This window comes from Atheta coriaria, unplaced genomic scaffold, assembly GCF_025399875.1.
Source record: "Atheta coriaria isolate IRGN ID8LTWV9N9 unplaced genomic scaffold, Caltech_Dcor_3.1 hic_scaffold_1_pilon, whole genome shotgun sequence".
Lineage (NCBI taxonomy): Eukaryota > Metazoa > Arthropoda > Insecta > Coleoptera > Staphylinidae > Dalotia > Dalotia coriaria.
The window spans coordinates 2,461,958-2,486,364 of record NW_027045443.1 but is presented as its reverse complement, the minus strand read 5'-3'; the positions used below and the strand labels follow the sequence as shown (position 1 = coordinate 2,486,364).

At 37.4% G+C, this 24,407-nt stretch overlaps 1 protein-coding gene across 5 annotated transcripts in view; it reads right to left on the bottom strand.

Moving 5' to 3' along the window:
* Positions 1 to 13,730: 13,730 nt before the first annotated feature.
* Positions 13,731 to 24,407, bottom strand: part of Npc1a (Niemann-Pick type C-1a) — a 37,958-nt gene continuing 27,281 nt past the window's right edge. The window contains exons 4-11 of one of the 5 annotated variants that reach the window (XM_065300691.1): positions 20,600 to 21,244; positions 20,345 to 20,537; positions 19,864 to 19,941; positions 19,144 to 19,251; positions 16,001 to 18,829; positions 15,881 to 15,943; positions 15,285 to 15,361; positions 14,829 to 14,972 (exon numbers count right to left, since the gene is read on the bottom strand). In XM_065300691.1, coding sequence (XP_065156763.1) covers positions 14,967 to 14,972; positions 15,285 to 15,361; positions 15,881 to 15,943; positions 16,001 to 18,829; positions 19,144 to 19,251; positions 19,864 to 19,941; positions 20,345 to 20,537; positions 20,600 to 21,244 — 3,999 coding nt within the window. In that variant the 3' untranslated portion in view covers positions 14,829 to 14,966. Of the gene's footprint in view, positions 14,973 to 15,284; positions 15,362 to 15,880; positions 15,944 to 16,000; positions 18,830 to 19,143; positions 19,252 to 19,863; positions 19,942 to 20,344; positions 20,538 to 20,599; positions 21,245 to 24,407 lie in introns of all 5 variants that reach the window. The other 4 variants (XM_065300626.1, XM_065300840.1, XM_065300765.1 and 1 more) reach the window with 4 other exon arrangements.

Genomic DNA, 24,407 nt, shown 5'->3' with positions numbered 1-24,407 from the left:
CGGCTTTAGTGTCGACGTGCCGACGACTGTCGGCCATTCTATCATTTTCAGTGGCTACGAATTCAAATTGCCCTTTGTTATACCGGTAACTTGTAACGCTTGTAAATATATGTTTATATCCAGTTCATGAAGTATATTACTTTCAAGTATAGATATACTTTTTACGGTTATATATAACATTGATTCTTCTTTATATAGCTTATTTCAAGAAATTCAGATTGAAATGGCAGAATGACGTGTATTAGAGCAAGAGAGAAATATCTAAAATTTCATGTTCAATCAATGTTATTCAATGTTATTTTCTACGCTTTTTGTTTTGTGATTTTCCACCTGAATCCGATAGCGTAAAAGAACCATTCTTACACCAGATTGTAAGTAATAAAAATGTCTATCATTTTCATAAACAAAATTGGTGATTATCTCACGAATTGACCCCTAAAATTGCATTTTTATGTTAGGATGGACTAATTTTTGATTGTTTTTTGTGTTTTTCGACCTGAATCCGTTATCGTAGATGAACCATTCTTACATCAGATTGTAAGTATTAAATTTCTCTATCATTTTCACAAACAAATTTTGTGATTATGTCACGAATTAACCCCTAAAATTGGATTTTTGTGTTTCGAAGCATTCATTTTTGATTGTTTTAGGGATTTTGGACCTGAGCCCGATATCGTAGAAGAACCATTCTTGCATCAGATGGTGAGTATTAAATTTCTCTATCATTTTCATAAATAATTATAGTGATTAGCTCATTAATTAGCAACAAAAATGGCATTCTTGTATTTCGATTGACAAATTTCCCCTTATATGACAATTTTCAATGTGCTAATCGAGAATTATTACAGTTTCCCGCAACGTCGTTCCAGTTCCTGCTCTCGAAACTAGATGGCGCTAGGTATTGTTCACACTACTCTGTAAATTAGTTATCGTAATTAGTATCGGATTCATCCGGATAGCAACCAAAATCAATATTTTCCACTTAGTCTGTCCCGCGCGTTTGTTCAAGTATTAATTCGTGAAAATAAAGCATTTGTGTTCCGCCTGTGGAAAATTTGTTAGTGCAAAAATATTAAAGTGAGTAATTTCTAACAATTTGCCGAAACGTCTTTGTGCACTTTAGTAAGTACTTTATGGATGAATGAACAAAATAGTTGACTTAATGTTACGTATAAAGTAAAATTTACTTCTGTTTAACTTTTTAATTTTTACAGTTGCAATTGCATTACTATAATAATTAATGTATATGATTCCGCTAATAAAGGATAATTTTAGCGAATTATAAATGAATTAAAGTCACAAATCACAGCGCATCTGATTTGTGTTTGTTTTTAGATGTCAAGGAGTTGAACGTGACATCGGTGTACAATTGTGCCCGCATTCAATTGTGAGTATCGAAATTCTTGTCATTTTCATATCTGCTTTGTTCACGTAGCCAGCTATATATCTTTTCCTTCTTTAGTCGATCGTGCGATGTTGTTCGGTACACACGTGTTTTGTTCACAAGTCGATCTTCGTAACTAATTTACGCGTTTCTTGTGATTTTAAGTCGGTAGTTGAATTAGAATCGATCAGCAAAGGTAACATTTAGAATTAACGGACTAGTGCGGCGTGCAGTTAATGAACCATCACGGGTGGAAGTCAGAATTGTGCAGTTTTACAATGTGCGCTCTTTTTTGCCGTCGGCCGTCGGATATCTTACGTTGGCTAAGAAGTCCGTCCCAGTGGTTTTATTTGCATAATGATATTAATTTGTGAAACTAAACACTGTTTGTCCCCGTGTGGAACATTTTAATCGAGAAAGTGCACGTAGGTAACTGCAACATTAACATTGGACGAATTAAACAATTAGTGAAGATGTTTCATGGACGAAATGAATTTATCAGACGTTAAGGAAAAGCGAGGTAACCGTTGAATAAGTAAATACTCTGAAAATAATTCAATTTTAACAAATAATTTTAAATTTCAACATGTACTTTTTTGATTGTACGAGTTGCAATAAACTATTCTTTTAATATTACATTTGCTAGTATATTTGTTTATGTTTTTCCTTTTTGTTGTTTTCAGAATTAGATTTAAAGACCACATTAAATAGTACGTGTTTGAATTGCGAATAACAGGTACATAAATGCTGTTGTTTTTAAAAAGGTAACAAAAACAACAACATTTATACCTGAAACGAATAGGCTTTGATATGAGAGCTCGGGGGCTCAGCTGGCATGTGCGTACGCTAGCAGGCTAGGGATTCGTTGTTCATGGTTCGAATCTCAGTTGTAGAAAGCAGTTTTATTAAATAATAATAAGAAATTTAAGAAATGTGGGTTGCATACCATAAAAATATAGATTCGAATGTTAGGAAGAAGTTGAAGATGTATGTTGCAGAGTACGGAGCAACAATAGGAATAAGTAGAAGATGATGATGAAAGAGCAAGTAAGTAAGGAGAGCAACAGGAGGGAAGAGGAGAAGTAAGAAGAGAAGAGAAGAGTATAAGAAGAAAAGAGAATAAGAGGGGTGACAGAATTTTTAAATTTTTTGGCACGTGTCGTTATAAGACAGTCTACGGCCCACTGCTTCGATGCGTCCATTGCTCCCGGCCCATCCTACAGCTACGATATCTCTGCGCTTCATCCCCGAAATACTCAGGCATATCAACAATTTTTATGGTGGGGGATCATCCCCAGAGAGAGGGAACTCCTTATAAGGACATTCTTCTAAGGACTTGTTCAGATGTTTCTAAGTTTTAAGTCGCCGCAAGAGAGGGGACACTTAAAAATATTCTTACAAGTTCTGACCTGTAGCTGAAATGAAAGATGGAGTACACAAATCATACAGGATACCTTAACAATTTTTATAGAGGGGATCATCCCCTGTGAGGGGGAACTCTCTTAAAGACCTGTACCTGAAATGATAGAAGAGGTACATTCAAAACATAAGACATAATATTTCTTAACATTTCTTTATTAATAAATACAATGTAAAATAATACAAGTTTATATTTTACAAGTCAACAGTATACATGCCGCCAAATTGAAACAGGACTTATGACCTGCACAGCCGCGCATATGCCATCAAGTACTACTACTACTTCATAAAGATATACCGGAATATTGAAATTAGTAAATAGCCAATTTTCTAGGAAAATGAAAATGGAAACTAATATACAGGGTGTTACAAAAGGAAAATTTAAAGTGCGGACAAGTAAACATCAAAACACTCAAATATCGCTCGTTTTTCACCGTTACTCTGGAAAACAAATATACAGGGCGTTACAAAAAGAAAATTCAAAGTGCAAGAAGTTAAATTCTAATAACAGTCGAAGCAAAATTTTCAGGGATGTGAAGGAAAGCGATTATACAAGGTGTCACAAATAGAAAATTCAACCATCAAAGAGGAAAACATCAAAACACTACAAATATTGCTCCTTTTCACCCGATGCTCCGGAAAACTAATAAACAGGGTGTTATAAAAAATTAGAATGAAAAAAGAAGGCTCTAAAACCACAGCTGAAAGAAAATTTTCACACGCACGCATTTCCTAGTAATAACAAATTATAAAAAGAAAATATTATACAGGGTGATATCGAAAGAAAAATTATGTTAAAAAACACCTCAAAACAACTTCCATTTATAGCTGGACGTAAAGGAAAATTACTATACTGGGTGATACAAAAAGAAAATTCAATGTTTGGTCAATTTTTGATTTGAAATTTGAAAGGAAAATAAAAATGCAGGGTGTTACAAATAGAAAATAACAATATATAAAAAGAATATGTCAAGTTTAAAAAGGAAAACATCAGGAAACACCAAGAAAGACGTTCAACCCCATTATTCGACTGAAAATAATTATAAATACGATGTTTTTCAACCCGACAATTAAATTTAATACACAAATATAGCTATTTTTGAAGCGCATTTTAGGGCACTTCCGAAAGGGCTAAAAGATTAAAATGATATGCATCGTGTAGATATAGGTACTCTCGAACTCTAATCTGACGGTAAGAAACTTCAAGAAAGTCTATTAGTTCATGAGATACAGAGTGTTTTCCACACCATGTTTTTAATTTTATTGAAAAACAGCTATTTTTGAAGGGCATTATAAGGCCCTTCCGGAAGTGATAGAGAGTTAAAATAATATACATCGTGAAGATAAACTCTCGAACTCTAATGTGACGTTAAGAAACTTCAAGAAAATCTACTGGTTCATGAGATACAGGGTGTTTTCCACGCCATGTTTTTAATTTTATTGAAAAACAGCTATTTTTAAGGGCATTATAGCGCCCTTCTGGAAGTGATAGAGAGTTGAAATAATATACATCGTGTAGATAAACTCTCAAACTGTAACATAACGGTAAGAAACTTTTAAAAAATCAATTAGTTCACGAGGTATAGGATGTTTTCCACACTATGTTTTCATACTTGCACATGCTTAGGCGAAGGACATTGAAGTTACGATTCACTAACAGTTTATGAGCAACAATTAATTATCAATGCGATTTCAGAATTAAAAATATAAAAGAATAATGCCAGCTGGGAAAAATACGCGCAACTAAAAGGACGAACAGCGCTGTGAAACCGACATTCTGTAGAGAAACTGAAAAGGCATCCGAGAGCATGCAACAATTTTGAGTTATTATGGTACTCTCGTTAGATACAATTAAAGATAGAAATGTTTTGGAATATTTGCAAACTTACCAATGTAGCCGGTAATCATAGAAAGTACTGAAACAGAAAGAACGCGGGTGTAAGTCCTCGCACCATGATACACACTTATTTAGTCCGTTCCGTCGGGTAATGGTCTTGCATGGCAAATGGCATTTTGACCCACAATGATCCGATCATTGCGAGCAAGTCAACTTTCTTAAGCACCCGTGAAATTCTGCAGAGGACAGACGCTAATTATAGGTACTCGAAAGTAAGAATTGTATACATATTTCCAATTCCAATATTCATCAACGAAAAATCCAATAGCCGACGGATCACTAACGTACAAATGAAGATACAAGTTTTATTATCGATTCACGCACAAATCGTCGTTAGAAAAACTCTTAACACGTCTATAGTCAATAAAATGTTATGCATTTAATTTAATTGAAATGAACGAAAGAAAGGTGCAGAGCCGCGTGCAGGTAAGAACTGACTGAAACGTGCGAACGATTGTAGCGCGAGCTGGTTCAAGGCGACAAAAAGTTTTTATATACAAATCACGATAAGCAGGTAGAAATGAACACCAAACAAATCACAAATGCATTTAATATTTAGAACTTTTGCGCTATTAAAAATGCCAACGGTATTAAAATAGCGCAAACGGTTCAGAAATAACGCGCAATTTCCATAGTAAATTTACGAAAATGACAAAACTTGCCGACTTTTGGGGCGGCTTTCAAGCACTTCTCACGTGATTTTTGAGGCCGGCGGAGACCCACCGTTTATAAAAATTCTTGCGCTATTTAAATTTGCAAGCGGCATTAAAATGTCGCCAATAGTTCCCGAGATAATGAACAATTACTACAACAAGTAAAAATTGCGCGTGTGATTTCCGGGCCGGGCACTCTCGTAAAAATTGTATAAGTCAGAGGTAACAGAAAATTATTACAACTTGTATTGTCTCCGAGCCGAACAGAAAGGTATCGTGAGACCAGCAGTGTAACTAGAAGACGACAGCGTTAGTAAAATTGGGCAAGAAAATTTAAAACGGAAATTTATTTATTGCAAATAATTACATGAATAAAACTTTAAAAATCTTTAAAATTCCCGAATTTACCGTAGTCTCTCACACACCAAAAGGAATTCTACGACGATCGTACACGTATCGGCATGTCTATAATAACATTAATTTTATTCGAGAATTTTCGATAATAAATATTTTTAAACAAAAAGCGATAGTGACCAGTGGATTGAAGAATATGAAAGATTGGAAAATTCTCTATAAGGTTAAAATTAAAAATAATATAATTCTGTGGGGTAAAAGGTCCAAAAACGTGACTAAAAAGAGAACATTTTTGTTTTTGTCATTTTTAATTGCATATACCTATCTCGTAAACTAAAAGAGATGTAGAAACAGATTTCAAATTCCTAATCTACGGAATATTCTCTATAAGATAAACTAATTAAAATGCAAATCTAAGAGATGAAATTTTAATGCACGTACGGTGCCCTGAACACGAGTCACTTCTACCGCTGCCCTTGTACGGTGCGCTGAATGCAGATGGCAACGCGGCACAAAAATTGTTGTTTATACACAAACGTTGATAAATCAGCAATGTTTGGTTGATGCTAGTCCCATCTATGAAATATATTGTAAATAAAACAAACAAATTTTCAAAATTCTCCTAGAAATGAAAATCAAAACCCCTCAGTGAGATGAAACAAGAAATGTCCTTAGCAAATTTTTAATTATGAATTATTCTCGACCTCTCTTATTTTCCCAATTTGAATACCTTATCTTATAGAGAATTTTCCAAATATTTAGAATCTATAATCTAAAATAATTGGAATTGAAAAACCGAGGCAAAAAGGCATAGGGATGATTAGGGCGGAATTCTGCTGAATTGCATCTTCAAGTACAACTCTTGTGCTTGTGTAAGCGAACGAAAAACTACTAAACTATCTTATGTATTTGCAACACGCGGTGGAACGCGATTAAACAAAACAACGTAAATACAAACTAATGGAGGACGCAGAAATTAAAACGAAAATGTAATTGAATTATAAACTTACCAATGCAGAACTCATGGGACTCCAAGGCACGGCAAATACTGAAGAGCTTGATAATTTATTTCCACGATTTGGAAAGTAAATATCTTCTAAACTAAAAGAGATAGCAACCAGATAATTGTAGATGATGGAAGATTCTCTATCAGACGGAAATTTAAAATAATTTAATTTAATGAGGTAAAAGGTCTAAAAACCTGAGTGAAACTGCTAAACATTGCAATTTTTCATTTTTGACGATTTATTTCAATTGTCAATATCTGTCAATATCAATATCTCGCAAACTAAAAGAGATATATACGAACAGATTTCAAATTCTTAATGTACGGAAAATTTTCTGTAAGATAATGTAACTCAAATGCATATATAAGAAATAAAATTTTAATTTATAATTAAAAATGGGCAAATGGAAGTCAGCTATACAATCATTCACGTACAGTGCCCTGAATACGAGTCACTTCTACCGATACCCTCATACGGTGCTGTGAAAACGAGTCACTTTTACCGGCACTCTCGTACGGTGCCCAGAACACGAGTCAATTCTATCGACACCCTGCTACGGTAGACCAAATGAGACTCAATTATACAATTGCGATTAATTGCAATATAACTAAACAAACCAGGAAAAATCAACGTTCTTGACATATTCGAGTCAATAAACGATAATAGTGCATATCTTTTAAACAAAAGCGATATAGTACAGTCATTTGGTGCTAAAAATGTGGTTGCTTGGAAAATAGTGCGGGATTGTTGAAAATTGGTATTCATATAGATTTCGAGGTGCTCTTTACGAATTTCAACTTTGCCACCTCGTATCTTGTTCGCTCGAGCCACCATCTTGGAAAAATGGTGTTCAAGTCAATAACATTGAACAGGGCAATGAACTATCGAGACGTCCACGGTCTAATCATGATGACGTCAATGGCTTAGTAAATAGGTGATAGTATATTAATTGTAATGTCTTAATAAATAGTTTGATAGCGTAGGGCGACCGCGGCGTAATCATATGACGGAACAAATAGATGATAGCGACCTAATCATTATGTTAGCGTAAGACATGCGGGAGCTTAATGACTGTAAATGCAAATAATGTAACGATATATATATGGGAGAGATTTTGGAAATAAACTAGTGTCATAACCTGTACCGTGCAGTTCGCTTGCCAGCTACATATCCTTGACTCTCCTCACCAAGAGCTTGTAACCTGTACTCTGCTACATATCCTCAAGCCTTGGTGCAGCTCTTTGTGGCCACCGTCCACAGACTACATCACCAGCAACCAGTACCACGAGCTACCACGCTCCACTCGCACCACCGCGTGCACAAATGGTGTCAAAAACAGTTTTTGACCTTATCTCCTTTCCGACTCATTTTACGATAAACATATCTATATAATAAATAAAACTAGAAAAATTTCCTATAATTTATGTAAGTACATTTTTCTTGTAAAATTAATAGTTTTAGCGTACGGGCGCCACAAAGTCTACTTCAACATTCGTTTTTGTCAAAACTCATTTCCAGGTCTCATGACTGCTATTTTTGATGATTTGAGTGTGGTCCTGCTCCCCCTCGCTTGTTTGAAAGTTTCGCCGGCCGAGTTTACTTTTGTTTTATTATTTCTTCATTGAGTCATTATTTGGTATTTATTGTTCTGAATAGTCGTGTTGTTTGCAGTTTTGATGCCATGGTTGATAACGTAAATTGTTTTATTTGTAAAACTCCATTGCAAGATAGTGAAGTGATTGAAGTGAAAGTAAAAGGATTGGAGACCTTTCGTAAGTCAAGCATTAAAAGAAAGGATAATAAGGGTAAACTTTTAGAGGGATTGAGATCGGTAGTTGTTCACGAGATATGTCGGAAACGATATAATAATGAGAAACTAATCATTGCGTTTAAAAAAGGAAGTGTTGTCACGACTTTTCAACCACAACTGCGATCCACGTGCCCAACATTCTCATTTAAAGATCATTGTTTTTTGTACGCTGCTGAAATAACAGCAGAATTTATAGCGAAATAAAAACGGACGCATTTGAGTGATCGAAATATTGTGTATAGCGTACATAAATTATCGATGAAAAACACTATTTCAGAACGTCCTAGAGCACGTAATGATGGGTAAAGCGATTGTTGAATGCCTCGAGCGTGTTTATGATTTGGTCGCAGCCAATGCACAGTATCACAATTCGTGCATGTTATCGGCGAAGATGTAGATCTTCTTATTCACTATCAATGTGTTCAAACATATATTTGCTAAAACCAGAAAAAGGAAAAATTTTGCAACAAATCTATTCAACCAAAAGCATGATCGATCAAACAGCGGCAGATCACATATTATTCTTACATGCTTTTTGTGGCTGTGATACAACATCTGCACTCTTTCATCAAGGAAAATTAAAATGTATTAATGTACTCCGCAAAAATCCAGATTTAAACGAAGTTATCCAGGTATTCAAAAACCCAAAGGCTGGTACAGAGATCATTGCTACAGCTGGCGAATTCTTCCTTCTTAAATTATACAGTTACAGTGATGTGAAAACTATGCAAAATATGTCTTCAAACATCTATAGATATGCCAGCTTCACAAAATCAGCATACAAAAATAAATTTAATATTGCATCGCTACCACCAACTGAAGCCGCAGTCCGACAACATTCGTTCAGAACTTATCACCAAGTTAAGTAGTAGTATGGGAATGAACTAAATGCAGAACAATGGGGATGGAAAAGAAACAAGAATGGGCTAATTCCTGTCACCACACTTGAGCCCCCAGCTCCCGAAACATTGTTAAAACTAATATCTTGCAAATGCAAAAAGGGATGTCAGAAAGCCTGCGGCTGCAGAAAGACTGGAATGAAGTGCTCCGTTATCTGAACAAATTGCAGTGGTACCTGTGATAATTCGCAAGTTCCATCACAAGATAGCGATGAAGAGGAAGAAACGATTACCGTTTTTGAGCACACGTACGATGAACTCAAGAACCAAGATTGCATTGAAAACGATAATCCCATCACGGATAGTATGGAAGAAATTTTTACTTGTGATATTTCGATCGGTCCTGAAGACAATTAACGCAGAACACTTGGTCTATCGCGAAGAGCGTATCGGAAGACAATCCATTAAATTTTGGAATAGTGCGTGTGGATTAGGCCTACTGGGGATACCACGATAAAAAAACAAACGCGCCACGTACTCTACCTCATGGTGGTGTGGAAATGAGTTTTTGGCAAAAATTAATGTTGAAGTAGATTTTGCGGCGCCCATACGCTAAAACTATTAATTTTACTAGAAAAAGGTTCTTACATAAATTATAGGAAATTTGAATATAGATATATTTATCGTAAAATGAGTCGGAAAGGAGATATGGTCAAAAAACTGTTTTTTGACACCATTTTTCCAAGATGGTGGCTCGAGCGAACAAGATACGAGGTGGCAAAGTTGAAATTCGTAAAGAGCACCTCGAAATCTATATGAATACCAATTTTCAACAATCCCGCACTATTTTCCAAGCAAAACTACCAAATGACTGGGCTAATATTGTTAAGAAAACACTGCAGATGCATATTTCGACTAAATCGACTGGTGACCGAATACAATGCAAACTTTGAAAATAGAAGTAAGATAAAACGAAACGCGTTGCGCGATATACCTACGTCTGGACACGCCAGAAACCGGCACGAAACCAGCTGCAATCCGAAACTGCGCACGCAAGGATGCGACAGTTCACAATAAGACCCTGTGCCTGCTGCCTAAACCCGTCAGGTAAAAGCAATAGATGCGCAAAGCCAGCGTGTCGATGCTACGCGACCTTGGTCGCGAATTGCAGTAGATGCGCAATCCGGCGGCGCGTCGATGGCACGCGACCCTGTGCGCGAATTTGCAACAGGCACATTACCTGTGATATAAACTAAACTAGATTTCGCTGCATACAGCAAGGTGATGCGGCGTTAGAAGACAGGGCGTGAGGCACATGCAATAAAAAAGTTGTTTACACCGAATCGCAGATAACAGCATTGTATACAAAACTATTCTCGTGCCCGCATTTGTCGATAAATATAAAAATAAGCCGTATAACTCGAGTTTATGATTTTAAGTGCCTTCTAGTGCCATCTAGGAATGCGACAGATACTAGTCGCACAACTTAGACTATTATAATCAAATTAATGTATCCACGTGTTTCCACTTTTGTATGCAGTACATATTGTCAAATAACATATGGAGCGTCTCCTAAACTTTAACATGGCCTTTAGAAACTGTTATCTAAGCCAACATTTTTAGAACACTTGTAGAAGGTTGAAACTAAAAAAAGCAACCATAAAATTGCATATTATGGTAGAAGACTCCTTCTACACACAAATAATACAAATCACAATCTGTTTTGACATTTCCTTATTTACAAATTAAATAAAAGAATGTAAAACCGTTCACAACTCTAATTACAAAATCAACAAAAATTAATATACAGGGTGTAACAAATGGAAAATAACAATATTTAAAAGTTCAATAGAAACAAGAAATTTAGTCAAGTTTTGTTTGGATCCAGAAAAATAAATAAAATAAATAAATATACAGGGTGTGGTAAAATGAAAATGCGATGTTTAAAAAGAAAATAACAGAAAACCTCAGGAAAGACGTTCAACCCTGCTATTCGATCGAAAATAACTACATATAAACACGATTTTTACACTATTTTTTAAGCAGAAAATGAAATGTATGGCACAAAAATAGCTATTTTTCAGGGGCATTTTAGGGCACTTCCGGAAGGGTTAGAGGGTTGAAAAGAAATGAATCGTGTAGTAAACTCTCTAACTCTAATATGACTTGGAGAAATTTCAAGAAAATCAATTAATTTACGAGATACAGGGTGTTTTCAAAATTTGTGGAAAACACTAATTTTAAATGACATTTTAGGGTACTTCCAAAGGGGCTAGCGGGTTGAAAAAGTATACATCGGGTAGAGGGACTCTTTAACTCTCATATAGCGGTGAGAAACTTCAAAAAGTCAATTATTTCACGAGGTACAGGGTGATTTCTACACTATGTTTTCAAATTTTTCGAAAATGCCCATTTTGAATGGACATTTTAGGGTACTTCCGGAGTGGTTGGAGGGTTGGAAAAATATGCATCCTGTATAGGATCTCTTGAGTTTTAATATGACGGTGAGAAACTGCAAACAAGGCAACTAGTTCACGAGATGCAGGGTGTTTTCCACATTATGTTTTCAATCAAAATAAATATACAAATAGAACACCATTATAAAATTTTACTGCATAATTAAGAATTTCTTTGCAACGCGTTCTTCATATACACTTCAAACAGGCAAAGTGCCGACCGACGGCATCGCACATCCAATATTTAATTGTCAATGCGATCTCAGAATTAAAAATACAAAGAAACCGATGTTCTGTAGAGAGACTAACAACGCATCCGAGGGCATGCGACAATTTTGAGTTATTATGGTACTCTCGTTAGATACAATTAAAGATAGAAATGTTTTGGAATATTTGCAAACTTACCAATGTAGCCGGTAATCATAGAAAGTACTGAAACAGAAAGAACGCGGGTGTAAGTCCTCGCACCATGATACACACTTATTTAGTCCGTTCCGTCGGGTAATGGTCTTGCATTGCAAGTGCAATCTAAAATTGTATACATATTTCCAATTCCAATATTCATCAACGAAAAAATCCAATAGCCAACGGATCACTAACGCACAAATGATGATATAAGTTTTATTATAATTTCACGCACAAGTCATCGTTTGAAAAACACTAAACACATCTATTGTGCCGAAATTTAAAGCAATTTTTATTAATAAAATGTAATTGAATTTATTTAATTAAAATGAAAGAATGAAAGGTGCCAAGCCGCGTGCACGTAAGAACTGACTAAAACGTGCGAACATTTGTAGCGCGAGCGTAGCATGGAGCTGGTTCAAGGCGATAAAAAGTTGTTTATACACAAACCCCGATAAGCAGGTAGAGATGAACACCAAACAAATCTGAAATGCATTTAATGTTTACAATTCTTGTACTATTAAAATGCCAACGGTATTAAAAAGGCGAAAACGGTTCCGAATTAATGCGCAATTTCTAGGGTAAATTTACGAAAATGACAAGACTTGACGATTTTTGGTGGCGGTTATCAGACACATTGCCCGTGAATTCCGAAATCGGCAAAAGCTTAAATCAACTCTTTCACTCTCTAAATTTGCACTCGGCATTGAAATGTCGTCAACGGTTCCCGAGATAATGCAATTTCCAAAGCAAGTTTACGAAAATGTCAAAATCGGCGCCATCACCACTGCTTATAAAACTCTTGCGCTATCAAACAAACGGCATTGAAGAAGATAAGAAATAAAAACTTGGCGCACACACACGACGATCAATGTAGTTGAGCATACTTACTGGGTAGTAATCTGCGCCGAGGAACTTCCACCGTAAACGAGCGAGGCGGATGAATATCCAAAATCAGCATGGTTCGTGCGGTGGTCCGACGGCACACTTCTATCACGAAAAATACAATACATTTGCGTTCCGCAAATATTTTATACGCGATAAATCATTAGTGAGACACAACAAACAAATCTAATCACTAAGAACGCCGAATATAATACGCGTTACACAGTTAAATCCTATACTAATTTTATTTCTGCAACGTGTGCAAACGATACACGCAGCGCCATCACACGGTCGCGTATATAGCACAAAACTATACACTACATCGTATGTTAATCAACAACGAATAAGAAATAAGAACAAACCGGTTGAATTCCAGTGCGGTGTAAGTTCTCAAAAAATAAACAAACATTGGACGCGCATTTTCTACAATATAAAATGAATATTTCTGTTTCGTATGTCTCAATTGCAGGCAAAAGAAATTTCTGGGATAACAGATATTTATGCCGATATTAATTGATAAAATGTAATACAATTACATTAATACAATACAGCATGTGGGAAAGATCCGTTTTTTACAAAGAAACTTTAAAAAATAGGGAAATTAAGTAAATTTTTGAATGATTTATATAAAAGCATTTATTTTGCATTTACATACAATACAGATATTTCTTTCATGATACAATGAGCACTACTTAAGATTTAGTTCAGTTTGTTTTCCAATATTCTTAATCAAATAGTGACTTATCGATTATGCAACTTTTTACCTTTCAGTGTACAAAATAGGCAGCTAAACTTCGCCAGTTTAGAGACTATTTATTAAAATCAACAACTCTATGGAATGTTATAAAACAATACTTAATTCAAATATTTGACCATTTTCATTTTTCTGAAATTATTTGTGTAAAATAGATCATTATTCCTCTCTTACGTTCGAAATTTCGTAGAAAATCGGCGTGAAATTATATTAGATTTACCTTAATTAGTTTTAAATTCTCTTTAAAATAATCTTCTAATAAGACACCCTGTGTGATTATTCAATATACCTATTTATAATGCGTAAACATCTTCATCTTTAATTCACAATGACTTACTTGATTAACAAACCTCCCTTTCCCCTTTTGATGATATTCCGAGGAAGCTTAATACATCCAATCAGTCTAAAATCTAAACTAACAATTGCAACATTGCATCGGAACCTATATCAAAACACAAAGTCTTTTTTGCATTCATTGTGCTGTGTGATTAACTCAATAATACTTAACAAAATTCTGAATTACAAATGTTAATTAAGACTCACATCAGCTTGAACGAACGAGTACAACGATCCACTGAATAAATAATGTTAGAAACACATATTACGATGTACTAGAAATAAATATACTGTTGAATTTGACGACAAATAATAAATCCGCAAACTGACTCCACATTTCCTATCGAACTTTGCGTAAGCCTATCCATTTAACGTTGCGTGCATTTTAAAATGTTTGATATATACAAGCAGCAGTTGCTACCGCAGAATTATTACAAACAAGTGCGCAATTATTACAATGTCCCACCGCACTTTACGAATAATCCTGTACGCACGCCCAAAATGCACGACAATGCAGCTGTTATTTATCACAATTCGTAAGTTACTTGGACGTTTCTGTTTGTTTGCCTTAAATAAAACTAATGAGGAGACGATTTTAGTTGAAGAGGTGTTGGCCGCACGAGGTGATTACGAGTTGACGGACACTATACTGTCGTAGTGGGCGCTGGTGGAGGTCGAGGGCGACAGAAGAGGTGAGTCAGACTCCTCCAGGCCGTGGCGAGTCTGCTGGCGGTGTCGCGTCCGTCGATATCGATGTCGATGCGACATCACGCCTATAATAGCAATCAACGCATAAACAGGGTGTCAAGAGCGCAACAGGAGCATCAACAAATGAATACATAAACTATCCTTTATCTAAATTGTAGAATTAAGAAGTGCAGGTGAGAAGCCAAAATTGTGCATGAATTATGGACGAGGAAATTGAATGCAGCGCAGCGGCGGGTAAAGAGTTTAAAGAATGTTCCCAAATTAAATTCACCACCAAGAAAAATTTCGCAAACAATAGTAAATCAATTAAGTAACACGCGTAATGATGAAGAAAGGGATGACATTTAGTAATTAGTAGATTGGTTTGATTTTCTTACTCTGTTTAACGATGTTTCCTGGAATCGTTCCGAATAAATCCTATGCTTGGCCAATTTCTCCCTGTTCATTGGAGAACCTGCACACAATACGTTTGTCATCATGCAGATATGAATGCAAAGTCTACAGATTATACCACCCCAAAATGATAAAAAATGCCGTCTCAGATATTTAATTTTATTCCAGCCGCGTTCTTAGACCGCATTTTTGTCTTAGTACGAAAGCTAATTATCATTATTTACATGTTAATTGTGCAGTACCGATCGCTCCGCCAATGTTAATTAATGATTTTACAATTATTTGCTATCTTGTGTAGTTTACTGATAGGAAGCAGTTTGTTAGTAATCGCAACGCGCTGCACGTCGTTTCGTAAAAGACAAGAACGTTAGTCGACTCAGTAACCACATGCATTAGTTTGACTAATGGTACGATCGCTACAAAGTATGTAAAATTAAAGATAGAGTATGTAAACATGCGTGCTTCAGTCTTGACAATCTTCAACTATGCGCTGTTTCGCTAAGTTCACGGCAACTGAACAGGACAACCAAGACGCTCACAAACAAAATTGCCAGGAAAACCATTTGTTTTCGAAACTCACCTATGTAACTTAGAAGAACGGGCAGGAAAATTAAGCCGTGCGCAGCTCCAAACAATACAATACCTGAAATTGAACCAAATATTGATGACACATGATATGAAACACTAAATATTTACATACCTAAATACATTCTGAAGTAAAACACTTGGAAAATTTGACTCTTCGCAAAGCCCAACACGACAATGCCGCCGAATTTCGTCAGCGTGATGCCTGAGAAGACCGATGAGCCCATTCGTGTGAGACAATCTGCAGCGCGCATAGTGCGCGTGGTCTCTATAGACATCGCGAAACTGTGCACAAGATGGCTGCAAAATTCGACGCTGATGCCCACCGCCATGACTAGGTTCACCAAAGATACCGCATTCAAGGTGATATGCCACCAATACATGAGACCTCCCAGATTGACGACAATCATGGCGATCGTAATGACGACAACGATAGACGAGAAAATATCAAGTCCCATGAGAAGGAACGTAACGACAAAGATGGCTGTCAGACTGATGCCCATACTCTGTAACGTATCGGGCCACATGGTGAGGTATTGCTCGTAGAAAACGTAGAACACGCTGTACGGGAACACCTCCACGCTAGCGTTCCGTTCGCCCATGTTACGCAGCTTTGCGTTCAGCGTGTTTGTGATATTCGCGCTAATCACGCGTGCGGCACGCATGCTTTCATAGTAATCCTCCGAGGTCTTCAAGAGGGTATGATAGGTCATGAAATAAGAAGCACCTACATCGGCGTCGACTACGTGCGGTCGACCGATGAGGTTCACAGCTTGCTTATATGCACCATGACCTCCCTTTGCACAATCTTCGTCCGGGTTGTCATCAAGAAAGAAGGAAATGTAGTGGCGGAAAGCGCTGGATGTCGGACGCTTATATTTTGTCTTAGTATCAATAGCGCAAAAATCGCAACTGTCGTCGCTATGCTGACAAAAACCGCCTGTTGTTTTGTTGTATCTACAACAGCGATCAATGTTCGACCAATCGAAGTAATCATCCAACCAACTGCTACTACTCTGTGCCACATAAGTCTCTCGAGGTAGTTTAGATGCGCCGTAAATTTGACCGAAGAGAGAATCTGAATCACAGGCAAGACCACCACATATCATATTCTGATGTGCGGGAGTGCTATAGTTTAATCCACCCTTGACGACAAAATACATCGGCGGCCCAATGCTTAGGTAATCCTTCAAGAACTTGAAGTATTTTAACACAAAACTGTCTTCGGGCATGGATAGCTCTTGATCCAGACCAATTTCAATGTGAGGCACAACTGCAATTGACGAACACAGCCATCCGAAAAATACTACCATCACAAATGCTCTGACGTAGCGATTCATCAGCAAGGGCACATAGATTTCCTTAAAGAAACTATACAGCAAACCATCATTGTGCTGCCTGGTATCCGAATCCTTCTTTCCAGTGATCCAACAGCAAATGTCCAATCGATTACCTTCCTGTCTAGCAGTATCCCACGCCAGTAAACTAACGAAACAGGTAATCTGCAGTAGGAAATCGATGAGCAATGCCATACCAGCATACAAAGCAAACGCGCGCACAGCTGGCATGTCACTGAGACTTCCCAAAAAGAAGCAGCAACTTTCTGACACACTCGTCAGCAGCATTGAGGGACCAACTTGGCCCAACACTCTACCAATGTGTTCGGCTATTGACTCATTCTCCATACGGCGTTCTCGTTGGTGGGTCTGCACCAAAATGAAGATATTATCCACACCGACAGCCAGCACCAAGAATGGAATAACTTCAATGATGATCAGTGTAGCTGGGACTCCAATAAAACCAAAGAGACCCACCGAGCTCACAACAGAAGCAAGCACGATGACGACGCCGCCCAAACCGAGTGTAATTTTACTGTCAATTAACAAGCGGCTGAATTTATTACCCAAGTGTCCCAAAGAAACAGCAATGTAGGCAAACATGATCACGTAGGAGATTAAAATCGTAGCAACATCAGACTGACTCTCACGATCTAACTCGTCTTCAATTGAGCGCTCGGTAGTGAAAGCAATGTCCATGTATTCTGGCTTCTCATTAGCAGTGTAGTTAAGCATGAAAGCAACCAGTTCCTTTTCCCATTCCATGGCCGGCGCAAGTTTGGTCTTATTGTGTTGGTTGGACACTACGAAAGTCAGGATAATAGCGGTGGCGTTGGAGTAGTGGGAGCTCGATGTTGGAAATTCATTCTGGCCCAAGAAGCCACCAAATGCAATCGCCGGCACCACTGGTCCACCGTAGCTACCCAAACAGTTAGGATTGAATGGATTTTGCGTGCAAATCATTATATGATCTAAGTAATTCTCGATAAAGCCGCCATTTTCACTAGTTTCTTCAAACGTATCCATATCATCTTGGAAATAGCCCCATACGCTCATCACGGCGCATTGTTCTACCTCCAACTTGTCCCCGGGATTACGCAACGGAGCATAACAGATCTTTTCCAGAGAATGGTCAGTGCCCGCTCCCAACTGTTTGATCCTTTCTTGCAGACTGAAGATTTCCTTTAGGAACTCCTCATCGAATGCAGGACCAAACAGTATACCGCCATCGGAATTGTTGTGGAAGATCGGGGGTTTGTTTGATTTAATGATCAATTGTTCGTTCCGGTAGAAAGGTTCAAAGTGTGCATCAAAAAATTCCTTTTCGACTCTACTTCGAGACGTAGGGGATGCCCACAACTCCACAGGATCCGTGGTCACCTTCAGATACTTCACACCGTGGCCTAAGCCAACGAAAAGACAGCATCCGATGAAAAGCACAAACCACGGTCTGGCGGCACAGTACGTGCCCCAAGCCTCGAAGAACTTCTGCAGGCAGGAATCCGTCGTAGCACCAAGCTTTTCAATGAAAGATGACTCATATTCAATGCCAACCGCTTTGTCGATCGAGCGGTTATCCATCTCGTGTTCTACCTCTGAAGTGACACCTATAATCAAATCAAAATTACAAAAAGTCCACACACATAACAGAAAGAAGCGTATAAATTCACTATAGGAAGGATAAATCAATTCACATTGAAACATACAGTTGTTAGTGTTTAAAGCAGCTCAAACACAAACATAACAAGCTCGGCGAGCTTTATCACAAAACTACTGCCTACATACTAGCTGGCCACTATACGTATACTATGCCTTTGGAGTTAGTACGACGGAGGAAGTTGGACAACAAGTATTTCTTGGTTTATTTGCACGAGGATTAGTTCAAAGGAGTTTCGAAAGAGGGCATACAAAGATCACATACTAGATCTTTTCGATTGTTGTAATGGGCTATCCTCACTGTCGCCGTGTGCGGAACGAGATGATGCATGATGGTCCAGTCGTCTACTGCGATCACGGATTAATCCCGCCACTGCAAACCACCCCAACACCATTTAGAGTCAATCAAACACGATCAAAACTTCGATTCTAAGTGTAACAAAGCGTTATGCGATCATTGCTGATCAAAACACATAAAATTGCATCTAGTGTGTATTTTACAACACCGAAAGTGATGCATACCCATTAGTATCAGTTAGACTGTTAGTAGATTACCAAATTGCGCAAAATGTTGGTTAGTGAAATTAATTATTGTGCTGTGGGTAAGTGTTTTTTGCTATCTATTTGTTGTCATGATGTTATTGTTACTATTTGGCTGTAGTATGAGGTAGTTTTGCAACTAATAAGTCAATATGTACAGAAACTTTCGACCAATAAATAGAATCTTGTGAGATTTGCTCTTCCCGATTGCAATTGTGCAAAACAGACATAAATAAAAACCAAAAAGAGAGATTGTTCGTAGTTTGAAGAACAAATTGAATAAAATAAGAAAGAAACACACAACACAAAGCGACCCTGTGAACGTAGAAGTATATATGCTTGCGCACTGCATTTGAGTTTGTTTTTTTTCAGCTAGTTTAGTTTAGATACTTTATACAAATGTCTAATTGCGCTAGTAGCAGTTATCACTTGCTGGAGAGTCTACCTTGTGCGTTTCCGATATCTTCATCGTAAAGTTCAACATCATACGTATTGGTCAAATAATAATCTGAATAATCTGAAGCTGCAAACAACCAAAAACCAAAAAATAAATTAAAATCAAGCGAGTGATGCGACCAATGCGACCACATTTGTTCGTGTTTTTCGTCGCTTATCACGCACCATCAGGGGAGTGGCGTGTTGTTATATTTAATAAATAAATAAATTAACTCTGATTAGTTCAACACCAAGATGTGCTACCGAATGCAAATTAGTAGGTGTCGGATTTATCGATCACGCCAATCTCAATGATCAAACGCGATGTTTAATTCCGTCCCCTGGGTAATACAACCACCAAAACCCCACCACTCGTTAGGTTCGTCAGGTGATAGGCATTCCTCGGTGTTTAATTAATCTGTGTTTAAATCTGGTTGAAGTGTTTCCGGCGTATGTGTTTGTTTTCATTGTGTTTTTATGTAGGTACATACCAGCTGATGTGCAACGATTGCAAACGAACGTGACGAAGAGGAATAAAATCGAGCCCAAAACAAACACGATGGACATGATAACAGCGTAGCCATCAGATCCAAAGATTATGAATGGACCATTCGGTGCCGGGCGTGGTGGCGGCGCTGGGCAGGACTCTTCACAATCCACACATGTGCATGGCAATGTATTTTCCTATACCCGCACAGAAATCAATTATTAATTTCGTTTATTGAATCACATTAATATTGACTTACATTGATTCCTTGATTGCAGGGTACTACTCGTGGATTCAACGGTTCGTATTGTCCCTCTGATTGCGATGAATTGATGTAGTTGATTTGGAAAGGCACGAATGGATTACCCTTCGTCGAGCCCAAGAAATCCATCCATCGCATGGCGGTGCACTTGATTGCGCCCCAAGTGCCGCACATCAAGTCCATAGCCAATTGTCCTGTACTGGGCACGCTCACCTGTTTACATGACTTGTACGTGCCCTCCACGTAATCATTATGAACGTAGAAGTCCATCTCTGTGATGTATTCCTGACCCTTATCGTTCTTCTCAGTGGAGACCACGTCAAGAAACTCCGACTGGTTGCGGCCACAGGTAATGTGGCAAAAGTGAGATACCAGGTTGGTGATACAGGATGGGCAGCGATTGAGGAAACTCGCCGCCATATTGATGCTCTGGTCCATGGTGACGAGCTGCGCTGTATCGCAGCATACGTCGTGGCTCTCTGCGGCGAGATGTGGACACCATTTTTCTAAGAGTTTTACTCCAGCAGCGTCTAGTGTCTTGGCGGTGCCGTTGTAAACACAATTTTGGGTTTTGCCGTCAGCTCCTTTATTACACTGGCCGTACCAGATGCAATGACCGGTGTTATTCTGTTGTGTGAGGACCTAAAGACAAACATGGAGGATAAAAAATTGCATTGAGTTATAAAATATGAGAATAAATTGATATAAGACGCAATGTGCATTTCGAGGGCGAACGAAATTGTTAAGTTTACAACCCCTACCGCTGCAACTCCAGTGTCCACCTTGGACAACTCAATTTAATTTACCTTTACTTAAGTTAACATAATCTCAACTAATTTTAATCTAATTTGATCATGAGTAAGTCTAAGTAAAGAATTTCTACTCCAAACCCCCAGCTAAATACGACTAACGATGATTAATCAGTATTATAATGGAGGTTTTTCTCAGAGCAGCTGAAAATAGAAATGCTGGAAATGTGCAGACGCATTTCACTCAAGGACGAGTAACCGTCGAGAAAATGATCGCAATCTCAAAATACTTCATTATTCGTGTATACGCAGTCTTTTACTGCATTCTTGAATAAATTGCTGCAGACGGCAATGAGTTAATAATAACAGTAATAACTGTCGTTTTAGATAACTCGGCTATCTTGCAATTACCACAGAATAGTATCAAATTGAAGACAATTTTCCAGACTTTCTAGCAAATATCTATAAATAATTCCATGCCTAGGAAAGAAATTTCAATCCTTATGTAATTTCACGCGATACTGCGCAAAATACCTACATAACGTGTTGTTGTTTGTGTCTCTTGCGATATGTAACATAATACATTACGAAAACGTCATGCGCAGAAATTCTTCACAACACGTACATACTCGCTTTACCTACTTATGAGTTTGTTGTTATTGTTATTCTACCGCAGACATATTAGATGTCCAGTGTCCATCAGGATTTACATTTCTTAATACATCACGAATATTCACATAAAATTCCTACACGCTGCACAAATATTGCGCATTAGTGTTGCATGTTTGCGTGTTGAAAGTGCGTCACACATGAAACGTGACAAACGCAGTTTTACTTTTGAGTTGAATAAGGAGGTCACCATCATATGCCTGAAGAATCAATAATTTAAAACAATTACGTCGTCCCTTTGTTCTCACGTATCTTATATTTTCAACACGCATTCTAATTATATATTCAACGAAACTTGGGGGGCCGATATCGAAATTATTTAGTAATACTTTCAGGCGGTAATAAATAATAATCGCACTACTTGTGAATATTACATTTATTCGTGTTGTTTTTTTTAGTGCTAGGAACAGAGTCCATACCATACACGAATGATTAAATATGTAAATGTTGGTCACATGGAAAATTTAGAGCGTGAAAACTGCTCGAAACACTTTTTGCAGTTCAAGGTAATGCAGTCATTTCGACTTGTCACAAATAATTCGTGTGTGAGTTTATGGCGCTGATTGTTATCTCGAATTAGTGACATTTGTGTCGCTGAGTTTGACACTAAAATCAGGCTGGAGGTCCTAACGCGCCCCAAATGGGAAACACGTTCAATTAAGTAAGTTTCCATAGAACAACCTGAACTCACGCGATATCAGTCGAAGTCCGGGAAATCTATGGATTCCAGATTTTATCGAGAGAATTTATTTGAGTAGAGGGGCCGGGCAAACTAAAGCAATCAACTAAAACGTCATTCTAGCAACAATAGCACCAATTCCCAACACGGTGCAAAAATAATAGTTAAACATTTAAGTAACTTCAAAACAATTGTTGCTATAGTTAATATTCGTTTAAGAAAACATTTTAATTTAAATTCTGCACATAACTGCGAAAACATTACGTCGATAAGAGTATTGCACAAAAAGTTATAAACAATTGAACTTGTGCTACGTAAAAAGTGCTGTGTAACTTTTGCTACAAACCTATTCAAAGTCAAATTCACACATAATAAGATCCACAATTTAATACTTAATAGATTTTTGAAGAAATCATTAGTATTAGTTGATTGGATTTCGAATAAACAATCATTTGAGAAAAACATGCTAATGGAATCTAGTACCATAATCGCATGACTTGCAAATGTTTATTTTTATGCAGCAACTTATTTTTTACGACTCGCGAATGATGAACATGAGTAGATATTAAATCACATGACAATTGTTTGCAAACATGAATAATACGCATTACAAATCATTAACAAATTTCCGTCTGTACATTGCAATTTTATCAAAAATATAGCCAATGCTTCCGGTTGTTGAGTTGGCCGCGTTGTGGTTGAGGTATCGCTGTGCAAAAAAAGTTCCAGCTCGTGCAACAAAAAACAATGCATCATTAATACTTCTGAAAGCCTCTTTAATACATTTAAACTTAGTTAGTTGTTTAGCATGCATGATCAATACAATTACGAGCGCCTCCCACAACACTACTGCTGTTTTCTTCCTTGTTCTTCGTGATCCTGAGTAATTACCTTCATTCATTTATGAGTCATTACTTTATTAATCCGCATGCATGAAACTATATCAATGTCAAAAGCTTGTCTTTTTGCAATCGTATTATCAACTCATGTTCGTTATGTTTCGGAAGTGCTTGAATTTGATAAAATTTCGAAAAGTTTTTAGACCAAACGGTCAAAAGATTGTGATCTGTAGGAAAAAGAACTATGCAGGTAGCTGAACGTGAAATTTGCAAGTGAAATTTTCCCTGCACAATCATTAACTGTAAAGTTTCCGGCGTCTGGCGCCAGTCATAAAAACACGACAAAAGTTCACGTCGTTTCGCATTGGCATAGGGCCATAGACGAAGGGCGCGCGTGTCGCCCTCATTTCCTGGTTACAATGCGCCATTGCTGCGCATAATACCCTGTCATCAGGCGCGACGCCGACATTTACGACGTATCCTTGAAATACGTGGGGCAATTAGTCGATATACAGAAGTCTCAATTTCAACGTGGAGTAATGTTACAAAAATACGAAAAAAAATCAAATAAAACGTTACTAACTGCTCAACACTTACATACTATTCAGTAACATTCGACTGACGAAATCGACGGTGCGAACACCTGACGACAATAATAATAAATTTATTTTTACGCTTTGATATCGTAAAGTGTGTAATCGCAATCGACCCTTATCAAACTCAAACAAAGTATTTGTTTCGATGGCAAAGCACACATATTTGTTTTCAATGTTCTAGACTCGCGAGAAATCGAATAACGAACAAACTAATGAATGAAATACTGTCAATTTCTGACTAATAACGCTGATAAGCGTATGCCTTTATCTCTC